General features: G+C 41.3%; 1 protein-coding gene and 1 long non-coding RNA gene across 4 annotated transcripts in view; both read right to left on the reverse strand.

Annotated features, from left to right (window-relative positions):
- LOC129649974 (uncharacterized) overlaps positions 1-11540 on the reverse strand; it is a 66442-nt gene extending 54902 nt beyond the window's left edge. The window contains exon 1 of the long non-coding RNA XR_008713494.1: positions 10883-11540. This is a non-coding gene — a long non-coding RNA (uncharacterized LOC129649974). The remainder of the gene's footprint in view (positions 1-10882) is intronic.
- Positions 11541-15984: 4444 nt separating this feature from the next.
- The window catches only part of CNTLN (centlein), a 341713-nt gene continuing 337563 nt past the window's right edge, over positions 15985-20134 (reverse strand). For all 3 annotated transcript variants that reach the window (XM_055577973.1, XM_055577972.1, XM_055577974.1), the window contains one exon: positions 15985-17312. In XM_055577973.1, coding sequence (XP_055433948.1) covers positions 17211-17312 — 102 coding nt within the window. In that variant the 3' untranslated portion in view covers positions 15985-17210. The remainder of the gene's footprint in view (positions 17313-20134) is intronic.

The following is a 20134-nucleotide window of genomic DNA, read 5'->3' on the forward strand; positions in this document are numbered from 1 at the left end:
CACTTAATCCATTTACCTTTAAAGTAATTACTGTATATATGTTCCTATTGCCATTTTATAATTGTTTGGGGTTGATTTTGTAGATCTTTCTTCTTCTGTTGTATTTCTTGACTATACAAGTCAGTTTAACATTTGTTGTAAAGCTGGTTTGCTGGTACTGAATTCTCTTAACTTTTGCTTGTCTGAAAAGCTTTTTATTTCTCCATCAATTTTGAATGAGATCCTTGCTGGGTACAGTAATCTGGGTTGTAGATTTTCCCCTTTCAGTACTTTAAATATATCCTGCCATTCCCTTCTGGCCTGCAGAGTTTCTGCTGAAAGATTGCCTGTTAAGTATATGGGGTTTCCCTTGTACATTACTTGTCACTTCTCCTTTGCTGCTTTTAATATTCTTTCTTTGTGTTTAGTCTCTCTTAGTTTGATTAGTATGTGTCTTGGCATGTTTCTCTTTGGGTTTATCCTGTATGAGACTCTTTGTGCCTCTTGGACATGATTGGCTATTTCTTTTTCCATGTTGGGGAAATTTTCAAATATAATCTCTTCAAAAATTTTTTTCATACCCTTTATTTTCCTCCTCCCCTTCTGGGACCCCTATAATTCGAATGTTGGTGCGTTTGATATGGTCCCAGAGGTCTCTGACACTGTCTTCAGCTCTTCTCATTCTTTTTACTTTATTCTGCTCTTTGGGAGTTATTTCCACCATTTTATCTTCCAGCTCACTGATTTGTTCTTCTGCTTCAGATATTCTGCTATTGAATTCTTCTTGAGTATTTTTAATTTCAGTAATTGTGTTGTTTGTCTCTGTATGCTTATTCTTTAATTCTTTTAGATCTTTGTTAATTGATTCTTGCATTTTCTCCATTTTGTTTTCAAGGTTTTTGATCATCTTTACTACCATTATTCTGAATTCTTTTTCAGGTAACTTTCCTATTTCCTCTTAATTTATTTGGACTTCTGTGTTTCTAGTTTGCTCCTGCATTTGTGCAGTATTTCTCCATCTTTTCATTGGGGGTGGGGGAGGGGGTTATTGTGTTTGAGGTCTCCTTTTTCCAGGCTTCAAGGAAAGTTGAATTCCTTCTTTGAAGAAGGTTGAATTCTTTCTTCCTTTTGGTTTCTGCCCTCCTAAGAATGGTCCAGTGGTTTGTGTGAGCTTCGGATAAGGTGAGATTTGTGCTGAGTTTTTGTTTGTTTGTTTTTCCTCTGATGGGCAAGGCTGAGTGAGGAGGTACTCCTGTCTGCTGATGATTGGGTTTGTATCTTTGTTTTGTTTGTTCTTTAGATGAGGCGTCCTGCACAGGGTGCTACTGGTGGTTGGGTGATGCCAGGTCTTGAATTCAAGTGGTTTTCTTTGTGTGAGTTCTCACTATTTGATATTCCCTAGGGTTAGTTCTCTGGCAGTCTAGGGTCTTGGAGACAATGCTCCCACTCCAAAGGCTCAGGGTTTGATCTCTGGTCAGGAATGAGGATTCCACAAGTGGTTTGTTATGGCATTAAGGGAGAGTAAAACAAATAGCCAAAAATGAGAAACCAATGATGAATCCCAGAAAGTCAGAAAAATAAGAATTAAAATAATAGAATATACATATATACAACCATGAGCAAAGTGAAAACAGTCCAACAAAAATAAAGTACAGTAGACTGATCCGGCTAACAAAGGAAATCAAAAATTACATTACCAGTTAAGAACAAAACTAACTTAAGCACAAACTGGGAAAAAAAAAAAAAAAAACTTAAGCAAGGTGCCAAGTGGGGAATAAAGCAATGAAAACACAACTAACAAATAAGTTGAGAGGAAAGGAAAGAAAGAATACATATGCAGTTAAATAGAGGTAGATGAAGATTTATATACCTTAAAAATTAACTGCAAGGAGAAAAGAACAGTAGGAAAGGCAAACAAAGGAATAAATGCAGAAAAAATATAATAGGTTTAAAAAATTAAAATTATAAAAAAGAGAAAAAAAAACAGAAGAAAGAAAAAAGGGAAAAAAAGGAAAACCACAGAATGGCAAAAGCACAATGTAGAGGCAGAGGTTTATAAGAACAATAGAAAGTGTGACTGAATATACACATATACATATACAGTTCAGCTCAGATGAGATTAGGTGCGTTCAGGGTGGTATGGCCATAGACTCAGTTCAGTTCAGTTCAGTCACTCAGTCGTGTCTGACTCTTTGTGACCCCATGCACTGCAGCACACCAGACCTCTTTGTCTGTCACCAACTCACGGAGTTTACTCAAACTCATGTCCATTGAGTCGGTGATGCCATCCAACCATCTCATCCTCTGTCGTCCACTTCTCCTCCTGCCTTCAATCTTTCCCAGCATCAGGGTCTTTTCAAATGAGCCAGCTCTTCACGTCAGGTGGTAAAGTATTGGAGTTTCAACTTCAACATCAGTCCTTCCAATGTACTTAATACATCCATAAGCAAAATCAAAAGAGTCCAACAAAAATTAAGTACAATAGATTGATCTGGCAAACAAAGGAAACCAAAACTTATATCGGCCAGAACAAAACTAATTAAAGCACAAACTGGAAAACAAAACTAAAGCAAGGTGCCAAATATGTTGAAAGGAAAGGAGAGAAAGAAAAGAAAGAAAGAATAGATATGCTAAGTTAAATGGAGGTAGATAAAAAAGATTCATATATGTTAAAGATTAACTGCAAGGGGAAAAGAACAATAGGAAAAGCAAAGAAAGGAATAAATGTAGAAAAAATAATAATAGGTTTAAAAAAATTTAAAGAGAAACACACAAAAAAAGGAGGAAAACTCCACAGAACTGCAAAAGCCCAATATAGAGGCAGAGGTTTATGACAACAATAAAAAATGTGACTGAGGAAAAAGGAAAAAAAAAGCTCAAAAGCTTAATTGGATTTCTTAGTGCCAATAAAATCAACAACTACAATGTGGGAGGGAGGGTGGGGGGAGGGAAAAAAGAAAAACTCCAGAAGAATCTACAGAACAAGTCAAAAAATAAGAATAACAAATGTTTTTCTTGAGTCACAGAGTCCTTTACAGCACTGGGAATTACAGTCCACCTTACTTCCCTAGGATGCCCTCCAACACTGTGCTGCTCTCTGGACCTGCTGTGGGGGCAGCTCAGATTCTAATCTGGCCCTACTGCTTTGTGTTCTTGCCTCCAATGTCTACAGCTATCAGAGCTAGTGTGTTTTCTTTTGTGGGAGCTTTCAATGTCCTTTTATATATTCCATAGACACAGCATCTGCCTAGTTGATTGTGTGGATTTAATCTGCAGCTTGTAGAGCTGGTCGGAAGCCTTTGAGTCTTCTTCCTTAGCCACGCTGCCCCTGGGTTTCAATTGTGGTTTTATTTCCACCTCTGCATGTTTGTCATTCACTGGGGTTTAGCTCCTGAGGCTGCACTGAAGGGCTTGGGTTTACCCCTGTGAAGGCCAGGTATGGAGGTGGTGCAGCTGTTTGGGTCGCAGGGGTTCTGGCAGCAGGTACTCAGTGGAGTTGGTGGCTAGGGCAGCAGGAAATATAGTGCTTCAGAAGGGTATGGCAACCAGTATTGGCCGATACGCTCCGGTATTCTTGCCTGGAGAACCCCCCCATCCCTGACAGAGAAACCTGGCAGGCCACAGTCTACAGTGTCACAAAGAGTCGGACACTACTGAAGCAACCCTGCATGCATAAACACAAGACTTTTTTGGCCTGTGGCAGCTCTGCCCCAGCGAGAGTTGAGCATGAAGGTGGTGCAGCTGCTTGGCTTGTGGGGACCCTGGCAGTACTAAGTGTGCAGGGACACAGACTGCCTCTGCTGCAGGAGTTACGGCCCTATCAAAGCCTTTTTTCGAGCCTCTTGTAGCTGGCCATCAGAAGGCCTCTTTGGCCAGTCTTTCTCCATAGCTCCACCCGTTCAGGCCCTCAGAGGGCTCCCTTGCCTGGGATCCTTCTCTGTTGTTCCACGCATCAGGCACATAGAGGGGCCCCCTGGCTGGGGTACTACTCTGTAGATCGGTGCATCAGGCACTTAAAGAGTCACCCTGGGTGGGGCCCTACTCTGTAGTTCAGTGTGTCAGGCATTTGATGGGCCAGCCTCTCTATTGTTCAGCTGCCAATGTGGGTGTCTGGAGAGAGAGAGGCTATGATGGCTCCACCCCCTACGGAGGACTCAGCAGTATCCCCTTGCTTCCATGGCTTCCTGGCTTTCCTCCACAGGCTTTCCCACCACGATCTCCTCCCTCACATCCCCTCGATCCATCTCTCCACACTCAACATCAGCCCTTGCCCTGGGATTGCTCCACGATCCCTAAACTCGAACTCCCAGCCTCTGCCCCTTCCAGGAGACCAGAGTTTCTCCCTGGGGGTATGTATGGCTGTGGCAAGGACTGTCTGATTCTCATTCCATTTAGGCTGCCACAGATCAGCTCTTTCACTCTCACCCTTAAATGTTTCTCCTCTGACTCAGACAATTGCCCCAATGTGGGAATTGGACCCCTGCTTCAGTTCCCCCACCCACCAAGGGCAGGTCCAGTCTTACTATCTCTTGTTTTCTCCTCTAGTTCTTTTCTCCTACCAAGTTTTACGTGGTTCTATATACTCTTTTCCACTGGTCAGGTACTCCTGTCCATGCTCAGCTTGTGTTCTACATGCACTTCTGTGTCTGAAGGTGTATCCTAATGTATCCATGGAGAGAGGTATACTCCACGTCCACCTACTCCTCTGTCATCTTGTTCTCCCCCCATCTCTGCTTGTTAATATGCCGTCTAGGTTGGTCATAGCTTTTCTTCCAATGAGTAAGCATCTTTTAATTTCATGGCTGCAGTCACCTTCTGCAGTGATTTTAGAGCCCCCCAAAATAAAGTCTCTCACTGTTTCCATTGTTTCCCCATCTATTTGCCATGAAGTGATGGGACCAGATGCCATGATCTTAGTTTTCTGAATGCTGAGTTTTAAGCCAACTTTTTCACTCTCCTCTTTCACTTTCTTCAAGAAACTCTTTAGTTCTTCTTTGCTTTCTGCCATAAAGGTGGTGTCATCTGCATATCCGAGATTATTGATATTTCTCCAGGCAATCTTGATTCCAGCTTGTGCTTCATCCAACCTGGCATTTTGCATGATATATTCTACATATAAGTTAAATAAGCAGGGTGACAATATTCAGCCTTGATGTACTCCTTTGCCGATTTGGAACCAATCTGTTGTTCCATGTCCAGTTCTAACTGTTGCTTCTTGACCTGCATACAAATTTCTCAGGAGGAAGGTCAGGTGGTCTAGTATTCCCATCTCTTGAAGAATTTTCCACAGTTTGTTTTGATCCACACAGTCAAAGGCTTTGGTGTAAGCAATAAAGCAAAAGTAGATGTTTTTCTGGAACTCATGCTTTTTTGATAATCCAAAAGGTGTTGGCAATTTGATCTCTGGTTCCTCTGTCTTTTCTAAAACCAGCTTGAACATCTGGAAGTCCATGGTTCATGTACTGTTGAAGCCTGGCTTGGAGAATTTTGAGCATTACTTTGCTAGCATGTGAGATGACTGGCAATTGTGTGGTAGTTTGAGCATTCTTTGGCATGGCCTTTCTTTGTGATTGGAATGAAAACTGACCTTTTCCAGTCCTGTGGCCACTGCTGAGTTGTCCAAATTTGCTGGCATACTGAGTGCAGCACTTTCACAGCATCATATTTCAGGATTTGAAATAGCTCAACTGGAATTCCATCACCTCTACTAGCTTTGTTCATAGTGATACTTCCTAAGGCCCACTTGACTTCACATTCCAGGATGTCTGGCTATAGGTGAGCGCTCACACCATGATTATCTGGGTCATGAAGATACTTTTTGTATAGCTCTTCTCTGTATTCTTGCCACCAGTTCTTAATACCTTCTACTTCTGTTAGGTCCATATCATTTCGGTCCTTTATTGTGACCATATTTGCATGAAATGTTCCCTTGGTATCTCTGATTTTCTTGAAAAGATCTCTACCCTTTTTCATTCAATTGTTTGCCCTCCATTTCTTTGCATTGATCACTGAGGAAGGCTTTCTTATTTCGCCTTGCTATTCTTTGGAATTCTGCATTCAAATGGGTATATCTTTCCTTTTCTCCTTTGCCTTTCACTTCTCTTCTTTTCTCAGCTATTTGCAAGTCCTCCTCAGACAACCTTTTTGCCTGTTTGCATTTCTTTTTCTTGAGGATGGTCTTGATCACTGCCACCCATACAGTGTCACAAACCTCCGTCCATAGTTCTTCGGCACTCTATCAGAGCTAATCCCTTGACTCTATTTGTCACTTCTATGGTACAATCGTAAGGGATTTGATTTAGGTCCTATCTGAATGGTCTAGTTTTTTTCCCTACTTTCTTAGGTAACCCTCCATCAAAAGCCTTTAGGTCTGAGAATAGGTTCGCGTTTGAAAACATTAAGGGATTATGGTTTGTTTGTTTGTTTGTTTTTTTAAATCACAGCAGCTGACATCAATCTTATCCTTACCCAGACATGAAATTATTTGATTATTTAGATCAAGAAATACCCTAGTTGGTTACCTATCCATCTATTTCACCCCTAGGAAAACTGACTTTGCAGTATGGCAATTACCAACGCCCATTTCATGGAGTCATTCTGACAACATATTAAGACCAATTTCAGGTGTCCTTGGCAGGATGTTAAACCATGAGACACAGGAGAGTGTCCCATATCAACAAACTTCATACCCAGCCCTATAATCTGTTCAGCATTCTCAAGATCCATTTCCAGCAGTGTTCTCAAAATTCTTGCTGATATTATTTTAGCTACTCTGTAGCTCTTTTGTGAAATATCTCTTTACTTCCAAAGACTAGGCAGTGCTTCCATGGCTAAGCCATGCTGCAACTTGAAATAACTATTGATCTAAAATGAACGGTGGGGTAAGGATAAAAGCAGAACCGGATATGGAACAGTGGACTGGTTCCAAATTGGGAAAGGAGTTTGTCAAGGCTATATATTGTCACCCTGCTTATTTAACTTATATGCAGAGTACATCATGCAAAATGTTGGGCTGGATGAAGCACAAGCTGGAATCAAGATTGCTGGGAGAAATATCAATAACCTCAGCTACACAGATGATACCACCCTTATGGCAGAAAGTGAAGAGGAACTAAAGAGCCTCTTGATGAAAGTGAAAGAGGTGAGTGAAAAAGGTGGCTTAAAACTCGACATTCAAAAAGCTAAGATCATGACATCTGGTCCCATCACTTCATGGCAAATAGATGGGGAAAAAATGGAAACAGTAAGAGATTTTATTTTGTGGGGGCTCCAAAATCACTGCAGATAGTGACTGCAGCCATGAAATTAAAAGATGCTTCCTTCTTGGAAGAAAAGTTATGACCAACCTAGGCAGCATATTAAAAAGCAGAGACATTACTTTGCCAACAAAGGTCTGTATAGTCAAAGCTATGGTTTTTCCAATAGTCATGTATGGATTTGAGAGTTGGACCATAAAGAAAGCTGAGTGCCGAAGAATTGATGCTTTTAAACTGTGGTATTAGAGTAGACTCTTGAGATTTCTTGGACTCAAGGAAATCCTAAAGGAAATCAGTCCTGAATATGCATTGGAAGGACTGATGCTGAAGCTGAAACTCCAATACTTTGGCCACCTGATGTGAAGAACTGACTCACTGGAAAAGACCCTGATGCTGGGAAAGATTGAAGGCGGGAGGAGTAGGGGACGACAGAGGATGAAATGGTTGGACGGCATCACCGACTTGATGGACACGAGTTTGAGTAAGCTGGGGGAGTTGGTGATGGACAGGGAAGCCCGGCATGCTGTAGTCCATAGGGTCACAAAGAGTCAGACATGACGGAGTGACCAAACTGAACTGAACTGAAGGGTAAAAACTTGAGGAAGACAAGCATCATCTTTGGAGGCACTTGTCTTAGGCAAAGTCTCTTGATAGTCTCTAGAAAAGGAAGGACTCCTGCAATGGAGGACAGGGCCTCTTTTTCCAATGCAGAAAATTCTGAGGAGTCTGAAGTTTCAGAATTCTCAATTACGGTCAGCATTATCCTGATACCAAAGCCAGAAAAAGACATTCCAATAAAAGAAAACTATAGGGGCTTCCCCGTGGCTCGGTGGTAAAGAATGCACCTGTCAGTACAGGAGATACCGGTTCGATCCCTGGGTGGGAAAGATCCCATGTGCCCCAGAGCAACTAAGCTCCTGCTCCACAACTATTGAACCTGTGCTCTCGAGGCTAGGAACCGCAGTTACTGAGCCCATGCACTGCAACTTCTGAAGCCTGAGCACCCTAGAGACTGTGCTCTGCAACAAGAAAAGTCACTGCAGTGCAAAGCCTACACTTTCAACTAGAGAGTAGACCCTGCTCACTGCAACTAGAGAAAAAGCCCTCACGGCGACAAAGACCCAGCACAGCCAAAAATTAATTAACTAATTAATTAGAGTATGTTAAAAGAGCAATGACCCTGGATATAAAAGTTGCTTGAATCTTAGCTGTGTCTTTAAAAAAAAAAAGAAAACTGTAGACCAATATCCCTGTGAATACAGATGCAAATATTTTTGCATCTGTATAATAATTTGCTACAGATGCATCTGTACAATAATTTGCTACAAAACAGTAGCAAATTGAATTCAACAACACATTAAAATGATTATATGCCATATGAGCAAGTGGTATATAAGGATGTTTCAACAGACATAAATCAATAAATATGATTAATAGAATGAAAGATAAAAATCATATGATCATCTCAATTTTGTAGAAAAAGCATTTAACAAAATACAACAAATCTACAAACAAATCTTTCATGATTAAAACCCTCAAAAAATTGAGTATAGAAGGAACATACTGCAACAGAATAAAGTCCATGTATATGACAAACCCACACTATTCAGTGACAAAAATTTAAAAGCTTTTCTTCTAAGATAAGGAATAAGACAAGGATGGCCACTCTCACCAATCTTAGTCAACGTTGTACTGAAAGTCCCAGCTAGAGCAAATGGGCAAGACATATAAACAAAAGGCATTCACATCAAAAAGGAAGTAAATCTGCACTATATTAAGTTGATGTGATCTTATGTATAGAAAATTCCAAAGAGTCAACCGAAAACTGTTGGAAAAACTAACATATTCAGTAAACTGTCGAATATTAAAAAAACAGCAATAAGATGTATCTCTATATACTAACATCTGAAAAATAAACAACCCTAGTCATAAGAGCATCAAAAAAATACTTAGTAATTAATTTAAAATAGGAAGTAAAAGATCTGTACAGTTAAAACCACTTGATGAAAGAAACTGAAGAAGATACAAACAAGTCAAAAGATATCTTGTGTTCATGGATAGAATATTTATATTATTAAAATGTCCATACTCCCCAAAGTCACATCAAAAAGAATAAAATACCTAAGAATAAACCTACTTAAGGAGGCAAAAGACCTGTATTCCAAAAACTCTATAAGATGTTGATGAAAAATTGAAGAGGACACAGATGGAAAGATATACTGTATTCTTGGATTGGAAGAATCAATGTTGTTAAAATGACTATACTACCTAAGGCAACTGACAGATTCAGTGCAATTCCTATCAAACTACCAAAGGCCCTCTGGCCTACAGGTCCCAGATGGAGCTTAGGAGCTGCTCCCCTGAGGAAGAAGAAAATCATAAGGGAAACTGTCAAGGGGCCAGTACCCCATCCTCCATGTCTGCATTCCAGCGCCTGATGGACAGCTCTCACTTCCTGCCGGAGAAAGGTCTGCCGGCCACCACCACCAAGGAAGATGTCACCCCCCAGGAGTTCAACAGCAAGCGCTGGGATAGTAGCCCCCCAGACCTCTGGGTGGACAGGAGTGCAGCCAGGCCTGATGCCAGCATGGAGCCTTTCTCCGACTCTTCCTGGTACCTCACCACAAGCATCACTCTGCCCACCACCCTGGACTAGCCCAGAGCACTGCCAGAAGCAGCCGCTGCGGAGCCTCATCTGCGCGGAGCAGGCCGAGATGAGGATGCTCACACTCCGCCCACCGTCTGGAGGCTGGACCTCACTGTGGCTGCGGGCAGCGAGGGAGGGGCCCCCTGGGTCTGGCGGACACCTAGGCGGCCCTGCTGAACACGTGCTTGGCAGGTGGTCTTGTGCCCCCTCCAGGCACCCCCCCCGAGACTACACCGAGGGTGAGCTCCGGCCCCTCAACAGCACCCTTGGTTTCTCCTCCCCCTGCACAGCCTGAGAACCCAAGTGAAGACAGTAAGGAGGTGGTCCTCTCCGTCAGGAGCGCCGGTGAGCCTCCAATCAAGGTCCATGGCCTGCCAGAACAACGGGCCCCGGACGACAGGGATGCGGACGGTCAGCACTGACCTGTGGACCGAAGCCCCGCGGGGAGGAGCAGTCACCCGCAGCCCCGACACGGGTCTCACGCCCAAGGCATGGGTGGAGCCACACCTGCGTCCTCTCCCTCCCGCTGCCACAGCAACAGGCAGGTGCCTCGGCCATCAAGAAGGCGCAGGCCTAGTCTGAACACACGCCGCTCCCCCAGTACAGGTCTCCAAGCTGCAGGGGAAGCACCTCCCGAGTAGACCAGCCCACTGGCGGGACCTCTCCCAGGCTGGCCCAGAACAGGTGCGGCAAGCCGGCCTGGGCCTGGGCACACCGCCATGAACCATGGTGATCTCTCCAACCTGTTCAGCATCACATACCACAGCCCCGTGGGGCAGGACACCTTCGAGAAGCGGATGAGGACCTCGAATCGGTGCACACAGCGGAGCCCGGCCCGAGCCAGGTGGTCACCTAGCTGATCACCCGGCTCCATCGCGGTGGGTGGGCTCAGAGATGCACAGGGAGGAAGGGGGAAGAGGGCTCACCCCTGAGGCAGTACTTATCCGCACTACACTTCCCTCCCCTCCCCAACACCTCCTGGCCCCTGCCTCCTGCTCACCGAGAATGTCCCCCAGATCCTCCACAGGAAGCTTCTGGAACACGTCTTAAGGGAGAAGTGGAGGCAGGCTGCCACAGCCACCCCCAGTCTCGGCAGCTACAGCCACGTGGAGAAACAACGAAGAACTCCCTACCTTGTTCCGCACTAGCTCCCTCCCTAGAACCCTGCTTCTCCAGGTGGGAGACACCAGCAGTCTCCCTCTGTCCTGTCGGGCCCCTGCCTCTCCGGCTCTGTCACCAGGGACCCGACCTCGGAGGAGGAGCTTCGCCAAGAGGAACGGCCAGGGGAGAAAGCCTCACCTGTGACTCAGGTGCGCATACATTTTCTGGAATAATCCCCTGTAATTTGCATAACCACATGGTCCTCATCAAGTGAACTCTGCCCCAGAAAGAGAGATCCGGTTTTCCCAATGTCAAAGAATGCTTTGTTTTTTAAATAACACAGCGGCTGAATGTTCAACCTGTGAACCTGAGGCGTTTCTAGAATGAAACCATAAACGTGCGTGTAAGAACTTAATTTTTTTCATAGCTCAGAGAACTCTTTTTGTCTCCATCTTTTTTAAGCAAAGTATATTGAACAAAAAAAAGTAATATTGTATAAATAAATTTTAAAATGAAAGGTTTTTAATATGTACATCTTAAGACTGAACCTCAGTGTGTGATACTAACTGCCTCTCCATTAAATCTTCACTGTCAACACTTTGGTTTGGTTTATTTCCACGTTGAATTAGAGTGTTTTATGTTAATATTTTGTCAGTGTTGTTTTTAAATAATTTTTTAAAATGTTTCAGACTGTCTAATTCAGTAAACTTTTTGTAGTGAGAAAACCATGAAGCCGGTAGACAAGGTGGATCTCCTGTATCCTAGATGTTAGTGTTCTGGAAAGAGACAGAGGCCTGGGCTGGGCTCCCCACATCTGCTGTGGAGTCCACATGTTCTCGTGGCCTACTCTCTCTCAGGTGTGAAGCACTAGGGTGCTGCTGTGGTCTCACCGCCTAGGTCTGAATTCTCTGTCCCAGTGTGATACGGTGTGAACCCCCTGGTTTTGTTGTTTAGTTGCCATGTCCAATTCATTTGCTACCCCATGGACTGTAGCCTGCCAGGCGCCTCTGTCCGTGGGGAGACCCCCGGTACTGCGCTGTTACTGTTGTTCTCAGGCACTGATGGTAGAATAGCAATGACATTTAAAAACTATTGTTAAAAGATTAACGGGCCATACAGTGTTTACTCCAGATATTCTTGAGGAAAAACACTGCAAATGGAAAGAGAGGTGGTGCCTCCTGGTCTGTAGGATATGATGACAGAGAAGAAATAAAGAAAGCTCTTACAAGATGGGGGTTGGGGGTGGGGGGAGTGGTGCGCGGGATTGCCAAAGGTATTTTTCACAGAACTACAACAAAAGATTTATAAGTTTGTGTGGAAATACAAAAGACCCTGAATAGTCAAAGCAATCTTAAGAGGAATTGGCTCATACAATTGTGGAGAAAGGCTAGTTTAAAATCTGCAAGTTGGGCTGGCAGGCTGGAACCAGGAAAAGCCAGTATTGCAATTCAAATCCAAAGGCTGTCTGCTGACAGAATTCTCCTTAGTTTGGGGGAAGTCAGTCTTTTGGTTCTATTTAAGATTTCAACTAATTACATTATGGTGGGCAGGTGCCTTTATGCAGAGTCCAATGATTTAAATGTTAATTTCATCCGAAACCACCCTCATAGAAAAATTCAGAATATCTAGCACTGTGGTGAACCAGCCAACTTGATACACAAAATTATCGTAAATCCACTCTTTGTTAATATTACATACACACACACACACACACACACACACACACACACATATATATATATATATATATATATATTCATAACCAAGTAATGAGGAGGTACTCATAATTATAGCATCGCTGCTGTTAACACTCACCTGGTCAGAGCTGGTATTCATAATTACTTTTTTCCACACTGCTTGTTCTGTATTCCCTTTCTCCTTAACAAGTACCTCAGATGGTTATAATTCTTTACTTGGTAGGATGACCCAAACTTTTGTTTCTGAAGGGCCTGGACCATTAATAGTCCTTCTTGGGTTGGGTTTTCCATTGATTTTGATCACAGGGTACAGTAAATAAGGGATGCCCTAAGGAGTCACCTGTACTGCAAATATACTCTTCCATACATCCATGGTGAAGTAGTAGTCCAATTTCCCCTTGGTTCAGTTCAGTTCAGTCACTCAGTCATGTCCAACTCTTTGTGACCCCATGAATCCCAGCACGCCAGGCCTCCCTGTCCATCACCAACTCCAGGAGTTCACTCAAACTCACGTCCATTGAGTCAGTGATGCCATCCAGCCATCTCATCCTCTGTCGTCCCCTTCTCCTCCTGCCCCCAATCCCTCCCAGCATCAGAGTCTTTTCCAATGAGTCAACTCTTTGCATGAGGTGGCCAAAGTACTGGAGTTTCAGCTTTAGCATCATTCCTTCCAAAGAACACCCAGCACTGATCTTTAGGATGGACTGGTTGGATCTCCTTGCAGTCCAAGGGACTCTCAAGAGTCTTCTCCAACACCACAGTTCAAAAGCATCAATTCTTCGACGCTCAGCTTTCTTCCCCTTGGTAGTCAGAATCAATTATTCAAATGAGTACAGTAAGTGCTTTCTTGCCTTATAGATGAGAATCAGGCAGAGTCCAAAGTGACTGGGTAGGAGTCTTAATTTCCAGTTCAATGGAATTACTGTTATATTTCCTGATGGAAGCATTCTTCCTTTTGATACTAAGAACTACAGTAAAGTATTGGTCACAGGGATAAGAAGAAAAATTTTGCTCGTGAGTCACTAGGAGTAATAATGAATGGTACTACTTCCCATTCCCAGCCCTTGATTCCTGGATCTGTGAATCATGGCTGTGGGAAAGACGGCACCATATACTGGATTCTAACTCAGAGCACATACAGCCTCCTTGAGACTTGTCTTAGCCCTGCAAGATATCGCCAGCTAGCTGGCACTGTAACTGAGCCTTCAAAAGGTCATTCCACCATTCTACCTAACTAGCTGCTTTGAGATGGTGGAGAACATGGTCAGTCCATCATCCTGTTCACTTATTAAAATCTTCCTTTGCTGAGGTCACCTTTTAAGTGTTCACATGGGACACAAAAATTTGCACCTTTTTGACCCATTTGGAGAGATCTATCCATATATCTTTTCTCCAACCGTCTTTCATCTTGTTCCAAATGTGTACCTTACAAGTCCCAGAGTATTCAGCCAAAAACCATTGGCCACAATCCTTGGACTTCTTAAGTTACTGTTGAGTTTCGAGAATTCTTTACTCTAGACATAAGTCCTTTGTCAGATATTTGTAGTTTGCAAATATTTTCTCCCGCTCTGTAGCTTGTTTTCAGAGCAAGAGTTTTGATGGTTTGATTAGTTTTGATGGTTAAATTCACCAGTTTTTCTTTTGTGTATCATGCTTTTGGTATCATGCATAGAAACTTTTCGCCTAGTCTTGGATCCTGGAGATTTTCTCTTACATATTTTACACTTAAATGTATGACTCGTTTGTGTCTAAAGTTTAGGTCAAGTGTTGTTTTTGTTTTTGTTTTTTCCCCAAACCTAGAGATTTCCAGTTGCTTCAGCATCATTTGTTGAAAGGCTATCCTGACTCCATTGAATTGGCCTATTTTCACAGGTATGTTTTTTGGTGCTCTGTTTTATTCCATTGATCTATGAGTATATTCCTCTATCAGTACCACCCACTCTATTAGTGTACCTACATAATACATCTTGAAATTGGGTAGAGTGTTTTCTCCCACTTAAATTTTTCTTTGGGTTTGATTACACATTTTAGAAGCTTGTCTCCATCTTCAAAACATCTTGCTGTGATGTTGGTTAAGAATCGTGTTAAGCCTGTATATCAGTTTGGAGACAGCTGACATCTTTGCTTCTTAATGGAAAGTGTTCTATTTTCAATCATTAAGCATACTGTTAGATGTAGGCGTTTTTGAGATGTTCCTATAAAATTGAAGAAGTCCCTAGTTTTCTGAGGTTTTTCTTTTCCATGCATGAGTATTGAAATTTTCAAATGCTTTCCCAAAAGTTTCATGGTCACCTGATAGTTCTTTAGTCTATTAAAATAACAGCATGCACTGACTGATTTTTGAATATTGAACATCTAGATCTTGCATCTTCTGACCAATATCCTTCATGAAAAATTCTAAATAGAATTTAAGCAAATTTGCATTAGTTTCCTATTGCTGCAGTTACAAGTTACCACAAACCTAGTGGCTTAAAACAGCAAACATTTAATTTCCTACAACTTGGGGTATGCAAATTGGTTTCACTAGCCTAAAGTCAAGGTGTCAACAGTGCTGTTTCTTCCTAGAGGCCTGGGATACAATCCCCTCCCTTCCCTCTTCCAGTCTCCAGGAGCTGCCTACATTTTTTTGGTTCATGGCCTCTTCCTCCATACGTATAGCTATGGGGGTAGCGTCTTCAAACTTCTCCATCCCTCTGCCTCTGCAGTAACATTGCTATCTTGACTCCTTAGAAGTCATTGGGTCCCACCAAATAAATCAGGATTCTCTCTCCACTCAAGATCTGTAATTATATTGCAAAGTGCCTTTTGCCATAAAAAAGTAACAAATTCATGGGATTCTCCAGGCAAGAATACTGGATGCATTGTCACACCCTCCTCTGGGGAGTCTTCCCGACCCAGGGATCGAACCTGGGTCTTTTATGTCTCCTGCATTGGCAGGTGGTTTCTTTACCACTAGCGCCACCTGGGAAGCACAGCCTAGGTATAATGTCATATAATAAAGGTAATGCCTTGCCACTGAATAGCAACATAATACACACTTTACCTTAAAATTAGACAGCTGACAGTCATTTCCTCTTCTTGTTTTTACATGGTGGGCATCCACTGGCATTAGAAAAAGTAGTTATGGTAGTATTTAATGGTACTCAAAATGCTGTCAAATTGTAACTGTATCACTGTGACTTGTAGTGTGCCTACCAGTCCTGCAAAGCGGTGAGCACCCTACATCACGTCTCTGCTGCAACTACTCACCTGAACTACTGTAGTGCTAAGGTGGCTATAAATAATACAGAAATGAATGAGCATCTGTGTTCCAATTAAACTTTATTGATGGACATTAAATTTTGAATTTCATATAACTTTCACATGCTATATAGTTCTCCTTTTGATTTTTTAAAAACATTTAATAGTAACGTGAAAATCATTCTTAACTTACTGTAGGCTATGCAAAAACAGGTAGTAGGCCAGATTTGGTCTGTGAGCCATAATTTGCCAACTCTGCCTTAAACTCATGGGACCCATATATTTCAAAGCAGGGAAGGAGGAATAGCAAGAACATAAATAAGTGAAGAGGTGAAAGTTACTTTTGTGTTATAAAGGAAATTAAATAGCAAGATGGCTAGGGAATGCTTAAGGAAATTTGTAAATGCAAACCTGAATGATATGCAGGAGCCAGTCATGGGAAAGTTAAGTACAGAATATTGGAGAGAGAATACAAAGGCAACGGCTGGAGGCAGGCAGGTTTGGTGAATCGGAGGAAGCAAAAAGTTAGGTGTGGCAGGAACACAGGAAAGAGGGGAAATGACCAGGGAATGTTTGAGAGTCTAAATAAGGATGACCATTGTTAAGAATTTAATTAGCAGACTTGCAAGGACTAGTCTAATTAATGCACTCGGTTTGTAGCCCTTGCTAATTTATATGACCACACAAAATATTGTGAATTTAAAAAAAACAGAGAGAGTGAAGGAGAAGATGTTTTTATTTTTGCTGAATTGTTCTAGGAAAATACAGTATCTCCTATATAATCCAGTAGACTGAGAACAGATACAATTGGACTGCACCATTCATTTCATTAAATGCTCACTCTTAAGTTGTAATGCTTTGCTTTATATTTGCTTTCAATACAAATGTGTTGCTTACCAGGTGATTTAGAGCATTTATAGCAACTTTATGTAAAAAGTATAGTTTCTTACAAAACTCAGAACATTAAGGCTTCAGTTTAAACTTTTTTCTTTGATAATTTGTGTATGCCAAGCTTGTTCTAATTTCTTGTAATGTACTGGAAGGAAAACCATTTTCAAGTTTGCATTGATTTGTGGCAATATTTGTATTCAACAATCAAATGCGACACTATTTCCTTTTAAATGGCCATGCACTTAATTAGTTTCACTTGCTCAGCAATTAATTGGTTTCAGAGACTTCTTATTTTGGTATTGATAGTTGGAGCAGATATTATATCAGGACTGCAGTGTATGTTTTCTGATCACACCACATAAAGTTTTCACATCTGAAAAAAAGTTCTCAATCATGATATCATCTAGTATCTTTCATAACTGTAAAATATTCTTCAACTAGTCTCTTTTTTTCATTTATTTTTTCCATTATTGCTTCTAGTAAATATGTGGCAAAGGGAAGCTGTAAAAGAAACAGAAAAAAAAAAAGATGATCAAAACTCTGTATTTTCTACAGTTCAGAAACATATACTAAATATCATTAAACCATTTGAACTGAGCTATCTGCAACTCTGCACCCATAATGGTACCCTACTGTGTCTCTTTTCAACTGATCTTGCTGGTTAGCGTGGGTAATTTTGTCTTTTATAATAAAAATGATACAGGAGCAGAACTAAAATGAAGAAAGATAAACGCCTTATTGAACAATCCATGGTTTACTGACCGTGTTAATGTTGTAATCTGCAATACAAGCAGCTGAGCCATTTATCTTCAATCAGTTGATCAATAGCAGGCTACAGCCCTCTCTAGGGCCCACAGGCCCACAGAAGTAGCACTATATGTTCATCACTCATAAGAGAGGGGGAGCGAACTATCAATATACTTGCCTGTGTTACAGCTGAACGTCTCGAGGATTGTAGGGTGAAATTTCAGAGGAAAAAAAAATGGCAAAAGTATATACATTGATTAAGTTTTTATAGAAAAGTTTATTTGGCATATCAAAGTGTAATACACATGTTGCAAACTGCTGAGTTTATGAAATGTAGAGTACATTTTGAAATTTAATAATTTATATAACATTTCTGGTAAAGTTTTATTGTTCCTGGGCTTTACTGAGTTGCCTGTAGAACTCATAACATTACACTTATAGGTGACAAGTACAGGCAAATCTGAAATGTTCCCCAGTTGCCACCCAAAGCCATACTGACTTCCTTTTATCCTGCTTCTCAGCTATCTAGTGTCATGCAAGAGATGTGTAACAATCAAGAAACTCATTAATTCATTTTTTTGAATTGTCCTTTTGATTAACCAGGGAAGACTACTTTTGTCTCCCTGAATAGAATAAGGACACTTAAGCCCAGTACCCCTTCCCTACAGAGGTGTACAGTCAGGCCGTTCTTTGTGCTAGGACAGCCACCGACAGCGTCGCTGGTCAGCACCCAAACAAAATCAGCCCGGTGCCGTGCGTGTAAGTTGCTCAGTTGTGCTCAGATCAGCTGTGCTCAGCCACAGTGATTATAATTAGCTGACCCCAGCATAATGGTTATTTTCTGAATTTAAACTGGGAAAAAAAGAGAAAAGACTGGCCAGTGGTGGTGAAACAACAGGCCAAAATGGCGCAGACTGTGTAAGCCATGAAGAAAACACAGAGACCAACGCTCAGATCCTAAGTAGCTTTCTAGTTTAACTTCTGTCTTACCTTGATAATAAATTGCTTTTCCCTTAAAATACTCTTGAGTCTCTGTCAGGAGAGACTCTATCTATAGTCTATGTCAGGAGCTTCACACATTTGTCTTACTTAAAATTTAACACTAAATAAAGTATACAAAATATACAAAGTATATACAAAGTATACAAAAATACCATATTTCTTCACTTTTTAAGATACAGGTGAATATAAGATATCCAAATTGATTTAAAAACAGCTTTTTCTGAAAAAAGGAACCTACCATATTAAATATACACAAATTGCATATGTATTTTAATTTCAGAAATGTGAAAATGTGGGAAAATGCATCATAGAATCAAGGAACAAGAATATGTTAGATTTCCTTCTGGAAGATAATGATACAGCAAATCCTTACTTTGAGAAAACTGCCTTTCTGGGATGCATAAAAGTTATACATATTTGCCAGTTTTACAAATGAGATAATTTAAATTCTCAGGGCATTAATATTAGCTGTTAAAGAAATACACACACACACACACACACACACAGGCAAAACTACCAGGTAACTTTGTTTTGACTATGGCCCTCAGTACTGTATGCAATCCAACAAAAAAGGAAACAAACAAGATGAGAATACCCTCCCATCTCTTCCTGGTAGAGCAAAAGCAGAAATCAGTATTTTTAAAAGTTGTTCTAAAAAGTAAAAGTTGTTCTAAGAAAAGAGAGTTCTCTGATCAAGTAAGTGTGGGAAACAAACCAAAGTTTAAATGTTATTTTATTTCAGGATCTCTTATAGACTTTACTATGCTAATGCACTGTGTTTCTTGCAGAGGGCAATGTAATACCCTGTTTCTAAATTCACGGGCCCACACTTTTCTCATAGTTTATTCATCGTGTGGCACTAGTGGTCCATGGAACACACTCTAGGAAACGTGCTGGTTCTACGATTTCCTATATAGTGATGTCACAAGCACTTTTACCAGGCCACAATGTACTGACATTAATTATCTCATTGCACATTTCATTTTCAAGTTAAAAACTCGGCCTTACTTTTTATTATCTTGCAATCAGAACAATTTTCAACATGTCATGTACTTGAACATTTGGCTTCCCTCTAAAAATAGTCTAATAAGAGTTTCTCTTCCAGGAAGCCTCCAAGGTGGAACAAGAGGCCCATTGACTAATTTATTGCTAATAACTCTTATATTCTCTTCCTTTGGCTCCCAATAAAACAAAAAGCCCCACAGTTAAACACAACTGTTTGAATTGTGTCTCCTAAGCTTTGTATAGAGGCTAACACTTGATGAAGTTCAAGAAGCAGCCTGTCCTTTAATCAAGATGCCCAATTTGTGTACATCCATCTCCCCTTGTAGGTTCTTCTATTTTTCTCTACAAATAGGTCAGAAAAAACCTTTAGACAATAATTTCTCTTTATATAATAAAGAGAAAAGTTCATAATATCTCACAAGGTTGTTGGAGATTAAGTGCAGGTTGGGAAGATTTCCTGGAGAAGGAAATGGCAACCCATTCCAGTACTCTTGCCTTGAAAATTCCATGGACAGAGGAGCTTGCTGCAGGCTACTATCCATGGGGTTGCAAAGAGTCAGGCATGACTG

The sequence above is a fragment of the Bubalus kerabau genome, chromosome 4 (genome assembly GCF_029407905.1).
Source record: "Bubalus kerabau isolate K-KA32 ecotype Philippines breed swamp buffalo chromosome 4, PCC_UOA_SB_1v2, whole genome shotgun sequence".
In the NCBI taxonomy this organism is placed as follows: Eukaryota; Metazoa; Chordata; class Mammalia; order Artiodactyla; family Bovidae; genus Bubalus; species Bubalus kerabau.